Source organism: Tachypleus tridentatus, chromosome 7 (assembly GCF_004210375.1).
Source record: "Tachypleus tridentatus isolate NWPU-2018 chromosome 7, ASM421037v1, whole genome shotgun sequence".
NCBI lineage: Eukaryota > Metazoa > Arthropoda > Merostomata > Xiphosura > Limulidae > Tachypleus > Tachypleus tridentatus.
The window spans coordinates 55,080,686-55,100,309 of NC_134831.1; the positions used below are offsets into that span (position 1 = coordinate 55,080,686).

Consider the following 19,624-nt stretch of genomic DNA (forward strand, 5'->3'; position numbering starts at 1 on the left):
TTTATACTTTATTTACAATCAGTTCTGTAATATAATAATAAAATAAATTTGTAACATTTGACAGCTCTAGTAATTAAGATATTACTGGGATTCAACAGGTCTTTGTAGTGTTTTTATAATTGTGGTTATACATTTCTAAAATTGCTTCCTCATCATCATGAGGTCAAGCTATAAGTACACAACAATGTACCAAGTCAGATCAACTTCCAGTAACGTTAAAACTACAATTCTAGTTTTAACTTAGTCAAAGAGTTTCTAAATTGGCATCCAAGTTTTCATATAGGCCATATAGCAACCATAAGTAGTATTAACAGTACCAAAACCATTTTATAAACAATGTAAAGATCTCCCACACTAGACAAATATGACTTGTTGTTAGGCAATAAGTTGATTTCAATGTACAATGATTACATTTGCACCTTATCTAACATAACTGTAAGGACACTAGCATTGTAATTACATGAAAATCTATTTAACTTCTAACCAAGATGCTCCTCACTAACACTTATGCTTGCAACCTACTAATAACCTTTGTTATTAAAATCTTTAAATGCTGAAACAAATTTTAGACATTATGCATGCTATTTTTCAATAAATAGTTTGATATTAAATTTATGAACTTAAACATTACCTAATGTATAATACTAAAAAAAAAGTTTGAATGAGAAAATTTAAACCAATTATTTCATGAGCCCTAAAGATTAGTTAATAATTTCAAGTGAGACACAATAGGATTAGAATCAACAGAGAACAAAGTTTCCTCCTCAGTTACTGCTGAATAAACATAACTATATTCTTATGTGTGTACAGACTGCTTAGTTATACTTAGAATTATGACAATGCTCAATGAAAAATGTGAAATGATTCAAATTTATTATCCTTAAGCAAATTATTTACAAAGTACAATCTTATAAAAAATATGGATGACTAACTTCTATAAAATTAACATCAGTAAAGGTGATGTTCAAATCACATGCAACAAAAACCTTACAAGGAAAGTTCACCTGGTTCATAATCTTCCCAAAATACATCTTGTTTTGTTCTGAGTGCATCACATATAGAACCTATACTCTATGTGATAACTCCACATCCACTGAAGACCTTTAAAGAATACAGAGGGAAGCATTTAGATTTCCTTACACCCAAAAATAACTAGAAGGCTATGAATATACCAATTACTTTTTAGACAGTTGGATGAAATTTATATTAAAAACTTCCTTGAACAAAATAAAATATTAGCAAGTGCAATTACATTATTATTAATTGTTTTGGATATTATACCAGAAAAAATTAAATCATTTTCAAATATTCATATGCTGTACATTGCATGGTAAGGAGTTTCTTGCAATAAAATGTTCATATGGATTTACTCAAACTTGGAACCCTTGTTTGTTTAAGGTATCCTGTAGGCATAGTGTCGTATTACCAACCATCAGCTACCAAACCCAAATATGTTTCAGTTTTGCTTCAAATCATTTTGGATCAGTGAAGTATGAATAGACACTATCTGGAGATTTTTGACTTTAGCAATGTTTCATACATTACATGTGTAAGTGTTCTTCTAGACATGAAAATAATTTCAGGATAGAATCCAAAACATCATCACCACAACTAAAAAAATTCCAGACAGCTGATGTCAATAATCTTTGTTTGTTTATTTTAATTTTCTAAGGTATTTCACACAAACTTCATGTATAAATGAAAATGTTCCCTGATAACATTTCCAACTTGCATTAATGAGCTTTTATGCAACTACTTTCTTGTCACACTGAATGGCATTACAGGTATCCTGGTATCATTAAACACTACTAGTAATATAGATATTAATATGGCAATTAAATTGATTCAACTTATGTTTAGAGAATAAATACTTCATACTGGTAAGATGCACAGTTGACTACAAACTAATAGATAATAAATTTAGTTTGAGGCTTTCAAATATAAATTGCATTCAAACATTGAAAGAAAGTAATACACACATTAGACACATCACTGGTAACATTTCATACTTACAGTGAAATAAAAACTACATACTGGAATAAAGGATGTCCTCAGTCTACAAGACTTTATTATTTAATGATGTTTTCTACAATAATTACTTGGTTTATCTTTTGTTTTGTTCATTCATATCTAAAGTACCAGCACTTCTCAGTAACCATGAACTATGTCAAGCCAAAGGTGTGTTATGAAGAAGGCATTTAATACATTTTTTTTCCTCACTGTCAGGTATATCACATTTCAGGAGTTTAATGTTGTAGGTGACATTTAACGTTTTCTCTTTCTTACTAAGTATCAAGAGAAATATACACTGACCAAAACTTTTTAGTTCAAAATAACAAAGTGTTTTCATTATAATTTTTGAAAGAAAAAGAAATTTGTATTTGGTGAAAAACAAAATTTAGTTTTGTTTCTCATGTACTTGTAAACCAACTTCTTAACATTTATAATATAGTTAAAATCAAAATATTACTGCTGATATTGAGTATACATCCCAAAATACACATTTATGTCATACAGTATTTAAATACACAATTACTGATATTAAATTTTGAAGTCATTGAACTTGTATCAAAATAGCATTCAAGTTTTAAAAATAATACAAAATAACACTTTCAGAATAGTATGGGTACTTTTTCAACAATAATTCATGATACACTTTTGAGAACAGTATACATTTTAACAATAACCCACGATACACTTTTACAATAGTATCATTAACTAAAATTAGAGAGAAAATTTAGCAATTTCTCAACAAGAAATGTTACATTTGCTATGACATTTCACAAAGAAACATTAAAGCAAATAGTTGAAATGTTATTTTACCCAGTAATATTAAATTTTAACTGCAATGAAATGGCTCCAATGAATTTTTTGAATCAAAAATAATTTTCTAAACTAAAATGGTAAATTACTGTAAAAAAATCACTTTATTAAATTAAATGAGCAAGAATATCAACCACAAAGTAAAAACTTGGACAACATCTGACTAGAATAGAACACCTGTTAGCTGTTGGTGTGAATCCTTCATTCTAAGCAGTCAATTTAAACACACATCTCAATCCACATATTTATCATGTGATTGTTTTAGCACCTTCTAACTGCAAGAAGTATAGCAACCTGTTCAATAAGAAAGCTTTCAGCTAGTTTTTACACTATACCAAATTCTATATCTAGCTTTAAAATTGTTAAATCAGAGTTAAACAGTCCTATCACTTATCTGGTTTAACAGGTACAATTAGTGTAAAAACAATCATCTTCTCTTCCTTGTTTAACAATGTTACATCACAGAGAAAACAGTCATCCAATATATATAGTTTAGCAGAGACAGAGGAGTGTGAAATCACTAAAAGTTGTAATGAGTTAACCAAAGTATCATATTGTATTAAGGTGGAAAAAGTCTCCTTCAATACCTGCTTTATGAAAGAGATAATCTTGAAAACAGTGGCCTTTTTACCTGGCTGATGTGTTACACAGTATTTAAGAAAAAAATGCAAAAATAAATCATTAATACCTTGTACATAAATGTTCACAGAAATGTTAGCAAAAGAAGGAACTTCCACAAATGTAGAAACAGTCAATTTTGTAGCCAAATTAACACAACAGTTTAAAATTATTATTAAAACAGACTGTTCTTTCAACTGTGCTACCATAATCAACTTTTCATCATTACTATAGGACATGGTGTGTGTAATTCTATCTAAAATACATTTGTTAATTAAGGCATAATGCAAAGTAGTTCTAGAAGCTGATATAATATGTTGTAATATGAGCTTTTTGAAAATAGTATGACATCATACTGCAAAGATAACTTTGGAAAATAGTTAAGATACTGTTTTATCAAGAAGCTTTAAAAACTAGCACAGATTTGTGTACTTCCAAGAAGCCTTTGTAAAAAAATTTGGTACTGTCTTAATATAAGGTCTTGTGAAACAATGACAATACTTCTTATATTGCCAAGGAAATCTTCATAAAAACTTATATTACGAGAAGGCCTGTACACAACATGTAATGTAATGTACAACAAAGAATATTTTTATAAAAATTTATGGTATTAAAATGTCTTTGAAAACATAGCACTGTATAATATCAAGTGATCCTTGAAAGTAAGTACAGTCTTGTATTAGAACAAATTTTTTAGAAACACACAACATTCTCTTGCCAATAAGATTTTAGAAACAAGCATGGTATTGTATTAACAATAGATTTTTACAAACATTTATAATAAATACTGCAAAAACCAAAAGACCTTTAGAAACTTGAATATTATCAATGAACTATAATACCAAAAAGCTTTTAAAAACAGGCATAATTCAGCAAAGTACATATTTTACAAAACAAAATTGCTGAACGTAATTTAAATATTTTAATTTGGTTAGATATTTTTGCTTTAAATAGCAGAATATAATTAGTTATAAAAACTTTAAGTCTTTTACTATCAAAATGTAAACATTAACTACATTATTTTCAGATATGCAAATTCACACAACATGTTATAAAAATTGGATTATGACATTCAAACTTTACAGTTCTTAAAACCTACTCAACATAACTTCCTTTCTATACAAATACAATGTGGTCTTAATTAAATATACAGTAACAACAGATTTAATCATCAAAATTATTCAGCTGGAAACATAAGATAACACAACGTCCAGCATAATGAAGCTAGTTTAGTTTAAAAAATACCTTTGCTCTATTTTTTTGCTCCAATAATCATGATTTCTTATTGAGGGTGCTTCTTGTGGGATTTTTATTTAATTGTGTCATCAGGCGATACTATTTCCTCTAACTGCTCCTCAGATTGTGATGTCATTTTGGTTAACGATGCCATTCGTTTTAATCGTGCCTCTTGCCCCATCTGTAGTTTTACATCTGTTATAAATTCAAATGGGTCTTGAGGCACTAATGGTGACACCACTTTTTCTGAAATGTCAATTTCCTCTTCTTCATCAACCAGAAAGTCTGTAACTAAGGCACCTTACCAAAAGAAAAATTAATTAATCATAATAGTCAAACTACAGTTTAAAATGTTTACTTTGCTGCTTAAAACTGAGAAATATTGTAAACTACTTCATACCTAAAATGTAGTATACTTAAAGGTTGAAATTGCTCCACTTTGATTTACAGTATTGTTGGATTTCACTTCTAACACCACAAACTTAGATTTCTTTTTTTAAAAAATTACATATCTAGTTTTGAAAAATTGGATGTTCTTCTCAGATGAAATTTTAACAATATTCTTGAAACTGTCCATTCTTAAATATTGAATGTCAAAATAATTTTCAAAAGTATGTGCTGCTTTTTATGAATTAAAGTTTCTAACTGATCTTAGTTATCAAGTTTTTAAGATGCTCACAAAAATAAGATGAAATTGTAAAAAATCAATATTCCTCTCTGAATTGGTTATTTTGCTGTATTTCAGAATAAAAATATTTAACTTTTATTCACTTTTAAAAAGTTTAAAAGATCATATGTGAACAATGATTAACTCTTAACAAAAACTTCAGAAATGTATACTTTTAATATATACATATTTTTAATACAAAATTAATTTAAGTAAATAAAGAAAATACCACATAATAACCCTAAATTCTTAATGTTAAACGATTCTACGTTTCATTTTATAATTACCTTTAGAAGCATTTTAAATATTTCTTCAGTTTACAGATATTTAATGTCTGCTGTTATATAGATAGGGAACTCACATGAGTAACATCTTATAAAAGATTTATTATTCATGCCAATATGTATAAGAAGTAAACTAAGAAAGAAGACAAAGATAAGGAGCTTAGATCACTATTTTTAAAATAAAAAATATAGTAAGGTAAACATTACTTTCACAAAAATAACCATAATATTGTTCTAAATATTGTTATTTATTTAAACTCATGTGCATCTGTATATAATAGAATAAAACCTTTTATTGTCTCTAAAGAAGCTATTCTAGCCTGTAGTTCATCTATTTCTTGTGTCAGTGAGGCAGCCATTGCTTCACTTTCACCTACTTCTTCTTGCATCTCCTAACAATAAAGCACAAGTAATTTTAAAAGCTGGAATTCTATTTAAAATAATATATTAAATTTTCTAACAAATGTTAAACTCTTGTAATTACTTGTACTAACACTTAAAATATTTTTTGAAACAACAGCAATTCAAAGTTGTCCAACAATTCCTAGAAATAAAACATTTGTTTTAAACACCTACAAACATCTTTTTGTAACTCAAACATTCCTAAAATTGAAGCATTTCTGTATCTCTCAAAAATTGAGTCAATTAATTTATGAATAACTGGTGGCAAACTATGGAAACAGCAAGTGTATGAGACATATCTTGAAGAAGCATGTGCAGCTGTGTCACTACAAGCCAGTTTTCTGAAAAGTTTGAAGGAATATATGCCATCATTTGTGTCGGTATTTAAAGTAAAATTATGAGAGTGAACAAAAACAATAAAACAAACTGTTGTAAATATATAACTGAAACACTGTTGTTTAAGAAATTACAAGCCTTTAACTTAAAATCACCAGTTTGGTTTGGAAAAAAAAATTGCGAAATTTTATGTCTGCAAAAAAAAATAAAAAAATAAATGACCTGGAAATTTTAGAAATATATAAAACTATAAGACCAAATCCAGACAAACTGCTAAATAACCAAATCAACTCCTCACCTATTCTCAATCCTCTTGTCTCAGGCCAATAGTCAAAGTTATTTCCTGTTCGTTGGTTAAGCACATATATCTGATGACGTCTTTAATGGTTAAACCATCATAATCATAAATAAAAAACTGTAAATGATAATCTCAATGTTTTAACATCAAGAGACTGGGGGTAATCTAGAATAACTTTGATACCTGAATATGAAACATGTTATATCATTGAACTAACCTTCTGGAGACCTGACTTCCAGCATAAAAGAATGCATATACAAAAAATCAACTCACTCAATAGTGAAACTAACAAGAACCAGCCATAAGATACAATAAGGATAGCAAAAAGGACAGAACCAGAAAAATCTTCCTTACCCCAATGTGACCCACAACACAGAAGTATGAATGACGGAAGAATGTAAACAACCATACACACATAAGGACTTATGTAGCTTGGTTTTACTCAAAACTAAGCCACAAGGTACTGACATCAACATGGTGGAAGAATGAGGGCTCTCAATCGAAAAGGTGGAACTGTAATTTGACATCTCACTTCTTTGTGATTGAATAGCACATGCTGGAGGATATCACATTACCTACACCCACAGAACATCAATGCCCTACTCAGCACTGAATGGTTACAGCCATCTTTATGTGAAACCCATTCAGGAGATTGTCACCCCAGCAGCTTGGAACTGGAGAATGATAAAGACTCTCAAACTCTACTAAGAAAAAAGGAGGTGAGAATGCACTGGAGAGTCCAGGGTAATGTCATCACCTGATACAGTTCAATGGGTGATTATGAAACCATATTCTGAAAAACAGACCATACCAATTTATTCAATACAAGGTATGTCAGCAATGAATGGGTATCCTTGTCTGCTTTATCCATGCAGTACGTAGGTGGTTCAGTCCAGAGCAGGCAAGTTTATGAAGCAGTTACATATCAAGATTATTCATTTACAAGTAATCTTGTGGAACACTGCATCTCAATGGTGAGCATTGTGAAGCCATGGAAATAAGGTGTAGAATATGATGAAAAAACATCCTGAAAACATTCCAGTGAGTAAAAAACAAAGAAGAATACGCTAACTGGTAAGAGTAAAGAGGGAAAGATCCCAGACAGAAAAAGACCTCCATAGTATAAATCAAGCTTTCAAAGTCCACATGCTAAGAAAAGAAGAAAACATGATTTGAGAAAACGATGGAGCATGAGAAAATAGGTTCAAATGGAGATAAAGTAAAGGAATGAAGGACAACATTAAGATCCCAGTCTGGAAGACTATGCCAACTGGGAGTAATGAATCCAGGAGGAACATATTAATATGGTAAGGACAGTGGAAGCAAAAACTTAATAGTATTAGGAAAATACAAAAGGTATGGAATAAGAGGGCAAAATAACCCAAGAAGGATGAGACCAAACACTCCCCAGTTGAAAAGCCATGTGTAAACCTCAGCCACATGAGCCACAATAGGTCAGTCAATGGAGAAACCCCAAGTTGAAGAAAAACTGTGGAATACCTTTTACTTGTGCTGACACATCTCCATTCAATGGGAGAAATCTGATCTCCTCCCCAACAACTAACTAAAAGCTAGGCATGAAGGCAAAGGATGAAAATGGTTGGATACAGAACCAATAACCAAGGTTTAGGAAGAATAGAAGTAGATAAGGAAAGAGGAACTGAAGGGAAACATTGCAGTTGTTGTAATCGTGAAAACCACAGTTAAGCTGGCCAATAAGGAAAACTGGTCACAAAATAGTATGGATGAGAGAGACCACCTGATGAAGTAACTAGATAGAAAAATAACTACAAAGAAATAAAGTGAATGTGGGCTCAACATAGGAGATCACATATTCAAAAATAAAAAGATCATGACTGAGGCCCCCTTGATGATTGATAGGTGCTACCACTATAAAATTTTCAAAATAAATCATCACCAGACAATGTGTGACAAGAGGAAGAAAGTGATTTAAAGTCCTCAGGACTGCAAGAAGCTTGAGGACACTGATATGTAAGGACTTCTCATTGACCTACCAATGACCCAAAACCTCTTGGTGATTGACTCACCTATACACCCCAGCTCTGAAGAAATGTGTCCATGAACAGATGTAAATACAGACAAGGAGGAAGCTTACTGACATGTAAGCCTTGTTCAACCACCAAAGCAGATCTCCAACAGGGTATGAGGAAGGGTAATGGGAGCTACCAAAAGATCCTGAACAAGGTTCCATTGAAAGGATTATATATGTGCAGAACTAAGAATAACCAGTGATATCATAGAAGATCACATCTCCAAAACCAAAAACATCATGAGTAGAAAGTGAGGAAGCTGAAAGGGTATGGCAAACTAACAACACCATTTACTGAATTCATCGATGAAAAGATTGGACCCAGAGATGAGCATTGAAATGCATTCAAATGGCCATGACACTAAGTAGGGTAGAGAATGACATATCTAATTTTACTAACCAGCCTAGCCAATTAGCCATTTAAAGGAGGCAATGAGTATGGCTGACTAATTCCAGTTCAAAATAAGCAAGGAGAAGTTAGTCATTCATATAATGATGAAATCACAGTCTCAGAACATGAAAATAGTAAGTAAATGCTCTGAGTAACCAACATAAAACATAAGGGGCAGAAGCATACCCAGAAAGTAGGCCACAAAGTTGGTAAGTCACCCCATGATGGATGCATCAAAGATGATGATGAAACCATGTCGAGATAGGGATGTGTAGATGAACATTAGAAATTTGCATCTCGGTCACCCATAAGCCCAGAGAAAATGCTCACTATAAAGTGAGAAATTACACCGTGGTAAAAACAGGGCTATTGGACAAAATGACTGAGGCAGGACAAATTATTGACAGGTCTCCAGTACTCAGCTTTATTGGGAATAACAAAGAGTTTGGAACAGAAACTTTGTGAAACACATAGAATAGGCCTGATAGTCTGCAGAAATAATTGGTCCAGAACAGTCCATGATAGAAGCTAGCTAACAATTGGAAGAGGAAGAAAATTGGCATAGTAGACATGGGAGGTGGGAAAAGAAATGAGATCATGAATCTTTTCTATAAAACTTGAAAAACCTGATGACCCATGATAAAAGAGTGGTACCAAAGAAGAAAATCAAGCTGAGCTCCCACCAGACCAAAATGCACTAGGTAATAACCAATACCATTGATGAAGTGACATAAATTGTCAAAGAAAATAATAAGATGAAATGTGTAATTGTAACAAGTGCCATATTGAGGTGCAACTTAAACAGGGTAAGAATGGTTTGGTTGTTCTTTTACTGAAGCAACTTGTGACTCCAAAAACTCAAGGATCATGTCAAATATGTAATACCACAAATGTAGGGCCATACACAAATCCCAAAAACAAGATGATGATAAAGAGGTACAAGTTCAGGTCACAGCATGGTCTAGAAGATCCCTACAACAGAGAAACCACATATGGAAAACCTGATCAAAAGAAAACAAATGAACCAATGTGGAGGAAATAAGGAGGAAGATGTTACCAGAAAACCACTCAGGATTTTGACAGAGAGCTTCAGAGAAGAGATGGATGGTAGAAAGATACTGTAAGAGTTGTGAAGATAAAAAGGTGGGAAAATTCGGCATGGGTTAGAGTAAAAGGAGAAGATTCGGGTACTGTACCCCAAACAGATAAAACCCAACATAACAACTGTTGGTCTAAAAAAAGACAGTCTGCAAGATGACATGCAAAAACAAACTGATCCAAAGTCCATGTAGGGTCTCAGCAAGCAAATTCCATAACTTAACTGTGAAGTAATCTATTCAGTATATGCCTAAACATGAGGTTGGAGGGAGACAAATTAGGATGTGAGGATTGTTCGTGTAATGAGGAAGGACGTAGTTTATAGGAAATAGACATCAAGACATAAAACATCACATACCTCAGAAACAAACCCAAAAAGACCACAGCAAGCCTAATTGATTCTTCAGGACAGGCATAAAAATGTATGACAAAATCAGAAGGTGGAAATACACAATCTAAGTCTTCATCAGCCCGAATAGGCTCAACATATTTGGAAGAAAGTAGAGTAAGATTTGGAAATAAAGGTTGACCCATGTAACATTCAGTCTTCCTGAAAATAAATGCTAATGCATGTTCCACTAGGTCACCTGCACCTGAGGTGTATGAAATAATGCTAGTCGCAAATGTGGCCTCGGAAGTGGTAGCATGAATTTTGGAAATCATGATCAAGAAGAGTCAGCTAAAAATCAAAATGATAAATAAAAATGGTACTGTAATAAATTGGGATTAAATTAAGGTGAAAAAATGAGTCTGAATAAACTTGAAAGTAATTTAAATGAAATCCACTTTGTGAGTATACTAAAGCTGAACATGAAACTTCAAACAAAAAAGGAGCATGTTCAAACATAAGCTCTGTCAAACAAGACGAAATAGTTCAGTAGACTTACTGAGGGAATCACATGTCATTCATGTTACGCTCCTACTGGTAGAGTAGTAGCGCACGAAGATTTGCCTAAGAGACATGTTGGAATCATTAGGGGGAAAAGAAAGCTTGTGGCTTGCATGAAGAAAAAAATTTGCATATAAAAGACAGCACTAAACAAGAATAGGTAATCTTGTGAGGGAGATAATTACCATATCAGAAATTAAGTTGCAAAGATTAATACAGTTGCTCTTAATTTAAATATTATAGCTAAATACATTAGACACTGAACTTGATTATATAAGCTATATACTTATTCATATTTATATCTAAGTGTGAACCAATCCATCCTCAACAACAACACTGAGCTTTGTATACTCTGAAATGTATTAAATATTGGAGCTGAATTTGTTTTTATACTTACCCACAATTTTGAATGCAAAGCTGAATGAATTCCTTGTACCTGTTTGACAGAACTTTTATCTTCTTCGGAGTAGGAGGCCCTGAAGTTTAAAGTATAAATAACCATGCTAGTTATATGTCATTTTGAATATAAAGTCAGCAGAAAATGTAAATAATACTAATGTGTAAAGATAAATATTCAACATACTACAGTATAAACACTGGCTGAACACAAATTCATAACATTTCTTTCAGAAATAGGTATTGATACACCTATTGTGCCATCTTAAGTTATTTAAGACCTCCCTTCCTGATTAGAATGAGAATCATAGCATATGAAACTCACTAGGTACAAACAAGAAATACAGCCTGTTGAGCCATAAGATGGGTAGAGAAAATTTCAGAAATTAAATTATACTAGCTGGGATACCCATAGCCGGGACAGATGTTATGTACATTCATGATTATTTAAAGGTTATCTTAGGAAATGAAGTTGTTTCTTATATAAATAATTTTTAAAAAAGCCCATTAAAACAGCAAAACACAAAATGTGAAACTGTAAGTTTGTATGTACCTCCTCTTGGACTCAACATGCCTTCATGACAAATTTGAAGATCCATCAACAAGGGCAAAGTAATGGTAGAAAACAACCACTAAAACATTCATATATTCATACCCTATGAAATATTTACATGAACATACAACAGACAGTTATTATATTTATACAAACAGCACCAGTGCATTAGATCCACATGAGCTGTACTCATGACATCATACCTGCACCCTAAGAATGGAGAAAAATAAAGTTCTCCATGATAGAAAACAGAGATGAAATGGAAAAAGTATGACCCATATTGCAAATCTACATGTACACAGAATAACAAGTTTGTGAAGTTGAAGATTGGACATCACATAATAAAAACGTTTTTCTAGTATCATGTAATCAAAAGTTCCATTATGCAGTAAAACCTGTCTAAGCTGAAAACTGCATAGGATGTAAACCTGTACAAGCCAGAAATATCAAAATTTTGCAGCATTATCTTAAGATTTCTCTTATAAAAGGCCCTCTATATGGCAGAATCTGCATAATGCAGACAGAAAACTATCTTTCAGAAACTGATAAAACTGATTTGAAATCTATAATAGAATCGCAAGATGGTAACAGTGTGAGAGATTCAGAAGATGAAAATAATGGAAATTCCTACTTCATCACAAGTGTTAAGTTATATTAACGCTATCAAATTGTATGCAAAAATGAAGGGGGAAAATAAACTTCACAAAAAGGCTATAGAATTGGCATTCTCTTTTAACTGCATGAGAAAAGCCATTAAAAAAATGAAACAGTTGAAATTGGACATTTTCTTCATATAAATTTGATTATGATTTTGTGTACTTGTGTATATTTTCAATGTCTAGTTTTGTTCTTATTCTAATAAATACAGCATAAACAGCATAATAACCTTATTCACAAATGTCATACTTCCCTTTAGCCAAGCAAGTATAATGTTATGCTCAAAAATAATATATAATTAAGGAAATGCATGTTCACTGTTTAAACCGGAAAACCTGTTTCAGCCGGAAATTTTACTCGGTCCCATGCAATACTGCCTTAAACAAGTCTTATTGTAGTATGATATACCAGAAACAATTTAATTTTGCACTTAATCACCGTGGTTTAACAGCATGATGCAATGAAGAACACACATTTATAAATCAATTGTTCCACCCCACTGTAATAATTATCGCATGAGTATACTGTGCTGTTAATTGCAAATGCTGGCAGATGAATTAGTTGATATATTACAATAAAAGAATTAGACAAAAAAAAAATCATACTTCAAGCACTGACAAAATTTAAGATTTTCCAATATAAACTTTAGTAATTCACAAATCATCAGGTTGTATAGCAAAAAAGGAGGAAGGGGATTACCCCACCATACCCGTTTAAATCCACCTTGGCATAGCTATAATTAAGAACCTAGTAGATGATTATTTGGTATTACTGATTGGGTATATACATTTTTAATAAACACTACTTAAAGAATCAGACCATATAAAGTAATACAGCTAAATCCATTATGAAGAGAATGTGTGTATTTTATAGCAAAGCTACATCAGGATATGTGCTATGCCCACTGAGAATTGATTTTTTGGTTTTAGCATTGTAAATCCATTGACAGGCTGCTGTCTCACCAGGGTACTATGAAGAGAAGTTCATCCTTTCTTCAACACAAACCAGATTAGCCTATATTATTACTCAGACAAGTTTTCTAGGAACTGTGCTCTTCTTTCATGTAGTGGAGAAAACAAATTTAAACTTTATCCAACTCTAAAAGAACTTCTTTCTAGCATTTTGTACATCTGAGTTTCTGGGTGCAAAGTGTACTTTCTCTCTCTGAATTTCTTCAAAGAGGAGTTTTCCTTACAGAGACCCCATGTCCCAATTTCTACTAACTTTTATAAAGATAATAATACAATCATTGGGTAGAAAAACTGAACAATAAAGCAACAGGAAAAATATGTTAATAACATCATATGATAAAAAAATACAATTTTGTTTTTGTACTGTCTTAATAACATCTTCCAAAAACAAAACTGTATTTTCTTATCATACTTCATGAGTAATAACTGCTAAAACTGGCAGTATGATATAACTAGATATGTAAGTATTTCCATTATAGACAAAAATCTTGAAATATAATAACTATTACCATTTTCATAACTTATTAAAGTAATGAGTTAAAAAGTTAATATTTTCCTAAAATGAAAATTTATTTTCAATAGATATTTACCTGTATCACAAATAGCTCTTTTTGACTTACACTACCCTCAAGATGCACAAATGTTTGCTTGCACTAGCTTTGATACTCCCACATAACTCACATGTATTCCTGTAACACATGTGCATGCTATCATTCATATAATGCAACAACCCTCCACCAGTAGGAATGCAACACAACTCCTATTGTCACTTGCACCCTTCTTTCTATGTAGTCCATAATCACTGCAAGATTGAGCAGTATGCAAAAAACTCACACTCGAAGTGAAGAGAATGAGTAGCAAATATGATAAAAGGTATGTATCAAAATATATTTTCTAGAATGACTGGCAAGAGTGCCCAGTGAGAAAATGATCCCTTAAAAAGTACCCAAAGGAAGATCATGGGGAATGCTGATAAAAGGAAGGCAATATCATGTGTGAAACCACATCTTTTCTGAGCCAGGCATACCCTTTACCCACATGAAATTGTGTTACAATAAGGGCAGAAACAATGGAGGAACCACCCCACTTCAGTCATGTGCACAGATCAAATCCATCCATCACAGATCCACAAGAAACCAACATCCATCTAGTGGGCAGAAAGAAAGTGAACAGCAAGATGAGGGTGCCTCTCCAGTTTATCACCAGACAACAATGAGAATGTATTGTCCAATATGTAGTAGATAACTTACATACATGTGTAAGTACTTGTGTGGCTGGTCCAGCTATATTCATCACCATATCTGCCAGGAACTGACATCCAGGGAACAACAGGAAAAAAAAGGTGCCTCAATCAGAGGAAAACTTTAAGTTGGATGAATGCAATATCCAACATCTAATGGCATTTGATATTGTGTATAAGGTCCACAGTATGCTTATGCATCAATGTCATCCACGTTAGGAACACACTACTGCCCTACTCTCATCTGAGTGGGATTGAGCACACTCAGGAGGAAGCCTCCAAGGTCCACCACCCCAGCAACTAAGAACTGGTAAGTGACAAGGGCTTCCATACTCCACCCATAAAAGGAGAAAAATGCATTGGAAAGTCTAGAGGAATGCAACACCAGAGACTGTGCAACAAGCGACCATAATACCTTAGTATGAAGAGCAGACTGATCCAATGACCTCCAATACATGGTTCAATGGGATTCACAGTAATCTTTTTCTCTTTTACTTATGTTGGTCCACAAGTACACAGTCCAAAATGAACACTTTTATGAACCAAAACAGCATGAGGCAAACCTACAAGTCACCTTGCAGACCACCCAATTTCAACTGTGGGTATATATAACACAAGTCTTACAGTGCAGATTTGAAGATAAATATAGCTGGTTATGTACCACTCACCTCTGAGCAGGTTCCAAATCTGCAATAAAGCTTTTGCAAAGAAAATGAAGAAAAAAAGAAAATGTGGAGCACAAAATAGCAGTGGAAAGAAAACACAATCTCACAGAAGAAAAAACAATTAAGTGGTGAAGATAATGAGCAATAAAGGTGAAAGGAGTGGAAGAAGGATGCCAAGACATGAGAACAGGTTCAGGAGAGGGCTGTGACAAACAGAAGCCAACAAGGAGAAGGTATGCAGCTATGCCAGGCCAATTAAAGTTACCAAAGAGTCAGAAATGCCAAAAACCGTGCAGGTGCAGAAAAAGAGCTACATGCAAAACACACAAGAGGAGAGAGGCAAATGTACCTACAACTAAAGAGAAGCCAAATTAGCAAGGAAAGGGTTGATGAGGTGAGGCATGCCATGATGTAAAACAGAAAAATGGAGGCTGAGGAAAAGTTACCAAAGAATTAGATCTGAACTCCGAAATGGACAAGTAAATTGGAAAGCTGCAAGTTGCAGGTGGGAAATGCAAAATGGTGTTACACCAGAGCATGATCTACCAGAGTATGTGGTATCACAGCATACCAACCTCCAAATATAACTGGTCACTTAAAGGACTTGCACGAACCCCAATGAGTGGAAACACTAGATTCTCATTCATTAACTTGATAATAAGAGAGGCAGGTAAATAATAAAAGGAAATTGTAAACAAAGACACAAATCACCATACCTGAATTATTAAGCCAACGAAGAGAGAAGGCCACTTGGGTACTTCCCCAAATAAAATGTGATAATGAGGCATAGGCAAAAGGATGAAACAGTCTGTCCAAATTCACATCCACATGTTCAGGCACACCCTGACATGGTAATAACGGACAATCATCTGGTGATTGATAAGATTTCATAATGGTAAACTCCCTTCAAACACAGCTCAACAGTCCCTCAACAGAGAAAACATGCCCCGACACCACTTGAAGCTCCAAATGCAAGTCAAAAATCAAACAAAAATAATGTGAAAAACACAGAAAGGTGTGTGTGTGTGTGTGTGTGTGTGTGTGTGTGTGTAGAATAACTTGAAACATAAGGAAGAAAATAATGAACTAGTAAATGAAAAAAACATATATAATTAATAGATGTGAAATCCAAAAAAAAAACATTCAGTAGGAAAGCAGGAGTAAAAATACATACTAATAGTAGAACTGCCAACTGAAAAGTGCATACAGACTACATGGAAAACAGTGTGTTTGTGATGATAGGAGCTGTGTCACACTCCTATTAGTGAAGGGTTGCTGCATGATCATTTGCATGATAGCATACAGAAATTTCACATGAATACACATGAGGGTGGATGGGAGTATCAAGGCTAGTAGTGTGCAAAAATTTACACACTTAGAGTATAAGCCAAAAAAAGCTATTTCTGAGATTAGATACAATATTACACTGAAATCATAATAATTATACCTTTGATAAGATCTACTTACACCCTTGTGCAAATTAATTGAAACAAGACGGAAAATTACTATTTTTTCAATTTTTTGCGTTTTATTTCTGAGAATCTAAATATTACTCACGAACTAATACATGATATGACCGCCTTTATTTTTCATTTATCCGCTTTGGCATCAAGTCCACGAGTTGACCTCAATCTTTACTAATTTTTGGATTGCAGTACCACATCTCAATTATGGCCTCAATAAGCTTATCTTTCATAGTACAGTCTTTTCTCCGAAATCTTTCTTTACAAATTGCCCAAAGATTTTCAATAAGATTTAAGTCTAGAGAGTTTCCAGGCCAGTCCAGCACCTGAATTTGCATTGTAGTCATAAAATTCTTTACAAGTTTCAATGAGTGGCATGGAGTCAGATCTTGCTGAAAAATGCCAGATCCATCTGGAAATCTCTTTTTCAATTCTAGAACGACTCTTCTCTGCAAATCTTTGATGTACTGTGGTCCTCGCATCATACCTTCTAAGATATGTAAGCCTCCAATGCCATAGCAGCTGAAAAAGCCCCAAAACATCTTCTTCAAGGAATGTTTTACGAATTGATTGATGTAAGATGTTTGAAGTTTCTCACCTGGAGATCTGTGAACATGCAGACTTCTTTGATCCTGTACGAAGAAATGAGACTCATCACTGAATAACACCTTCCTCCATTGTTCTTTCATCCAGTTCTTTTATTTCAGACCCCACTGATACTGTTTTTTCATTTATTGAGTTGGTAAGAAGTTTTTTGACTGGTCTCCTTGCCCTTCTAACGCAATTTTGAATGATGTAATATTCCTCAAAGTTTCATCATATATCCCAAAAATAGATCGACCGTGCTGCAAAAAAACAGCTAATTATGCCGTCTGTGTGAAAAAATGACTATTAAAAGAAATCATTTGGTCCAGCAACCTACACTAGCCGTCATGCTGAAAATATTGTAAAATGACCATTTGTTTCAATTAATTTGCACAAGGGTGTAATATCTTACCTAAATTAATTTTACTTGTAAGCTTCTAAACTAGTACTCATTGAATTGAGCCTACATTACAGGTCTAAACCAGCTATTATGTCTAAACAGAACTTGCATGCTATAAAAATAATTTGATAGTCACTTGCTTTAAAATTTTAAGTTAGGTTTCTGATTTTTAATCAGCTTAATAACAAACAAAAAGATGTTAATTTTTTGTGTAGAAATACCTAAGCAATTTTATACTGAGCTAGCATTAAAATTCCAGAAAAAGATTTGCTTTACTTGAGGCAAAAATGCTATAACAGTGGTTCCTTGTGCTGAACGTATACATCTGTAATACAAATGGTTGGTTGGAAGTGCCATTCACCTGCTAAAACCAATCATTAAACACTGACACATCCATTACATATAATTATTAATTTAGATTACTGTATGGTGAAGTAATCCACAGATAGCATAAAAGGCCTAGTATAATTTCTTTGTTGACACAAGCCATGCTGATGAGTCTTCAATGTTAAACTTCAATCCATCAAATAATGTACTAAGCCTTTACATCAGAGATTGTCTTTTGAAATAACCTTCTCAAGGAAATCTTTAACATATACACATATGTAACTTAATTTAGATTACTATATGGTAAAGAAAAACACACTCAAAAGTCCACAGATCTTACATACCCATCATTGTCTATCAAAGAATGTTAATAAGAAAATACAGTTAAGCGTGTTCATATTTGAACATCTTGCAGAACTTTAAAAAAATAAATTTCATGAAACAAAACAAAAAAATCATTAAACATCAAAAAGCTAAAAAGCTTAGAGTGAACAAAGAATTTTACTAAAATGTCTATTTCCATGCTGAATCTAACTCTAAAGAAAGAAAAACATCATGCTTACCCAGCTGATTGAACAATTTGACTAAACTGACCACTATGTGTATTAGCTGCAGTTGTTGGGTAAAGCCTATATTCTGAGTGGCTTGTGTCTCCCAAGTTCACAACTTTCAGTGTTACAGGCTCAAACTTCCTGATAGTTCAAAATACCATAAAAGTTTTCCAAATTTTTAATAAACACGTATTTTTTAGGTTGTGATAATTAAAAGTCAGAATCATTACTGAGTGCAAATAGTTTTACTGAATGAAGCTATTACACAATGACAAACTATTCAATAAGAGCATAATTAATTGTTAAAATGCGATTTTATATATCTAAGTTAATGAAAAGAAAACATTAAAATCTGCAGTTAAATAGAAGGAAACAAATCAGTATATTTAGTGAAATAACAGAAAAAGAACATTCTGTATTTTTATATTTAACATGAAATTGATTAATATATCACAAATTCTTATTTTCATTTTTAACACTATTAACATCTTGTAACAAACTCACAATTATCAGCTAAAAGGTACAGTTTAAACAAATCTGTCTACTTAAGTAAATAACACAGATGTTTCATGGTGAAGTATGTTTTACAGTAGAAAATCAACTTGGTATTACTATTTAATTCCAAAAATGTATCTGAAGCTACAATATTATATTGGTTTGAAACATTCAATTATTACTTGAATTTCTGAAACAATCTTAAAGATGTCAGTCCATTATGAAAAAT

At 32.7% G+C, this 19,624-nt stretch overlaps 1 protein-coding gene across 3 annotated transcripts in view; it reads right to left on the reverse strand.

The window, feature by feature from the left end:
* Positions 1–854: 854 nt before the first annotated feature.
* LOC143255694 (BRISC complex subunit abraxas 2-like) overlaps positions 855–19,624 on the reverse strand; it is a 56,616-nt gene continuing 37,846 nt past the window's right edge. For 2 of the 3 annotated variants that reach the window (XR_013030797.1, XR_013030796.1), the window contains 5 exons: positions 18,913–19,041; positions 11,490–11,568; positions 5,918–6,020; positions 4,687–4,977; positions 855–1,101 (listed from right to left, as the gene is read on the reverse strand). Coding sequence is in view for 1 of the 3 variants with exons in the window: in XM_076511754.1 (XP_076367869.1) it covers positions 4,751–4,977; positions 5,918–6,020; positions 11,490–11,568; positions 18,913–19,041 (538 nt within the window). In the remaining 2 variants the exon portion in view is untranslated. Of the gene's footprint in view, positions 1,102–1,636; positions 4,978–5,917; positions 6,021–11,489; positions 11,569–18,912; positions 19,042–19,624 lie in introns of those variants that run through there. The other variant, XM_076511754.1, reaches the window with a different exon arrangement.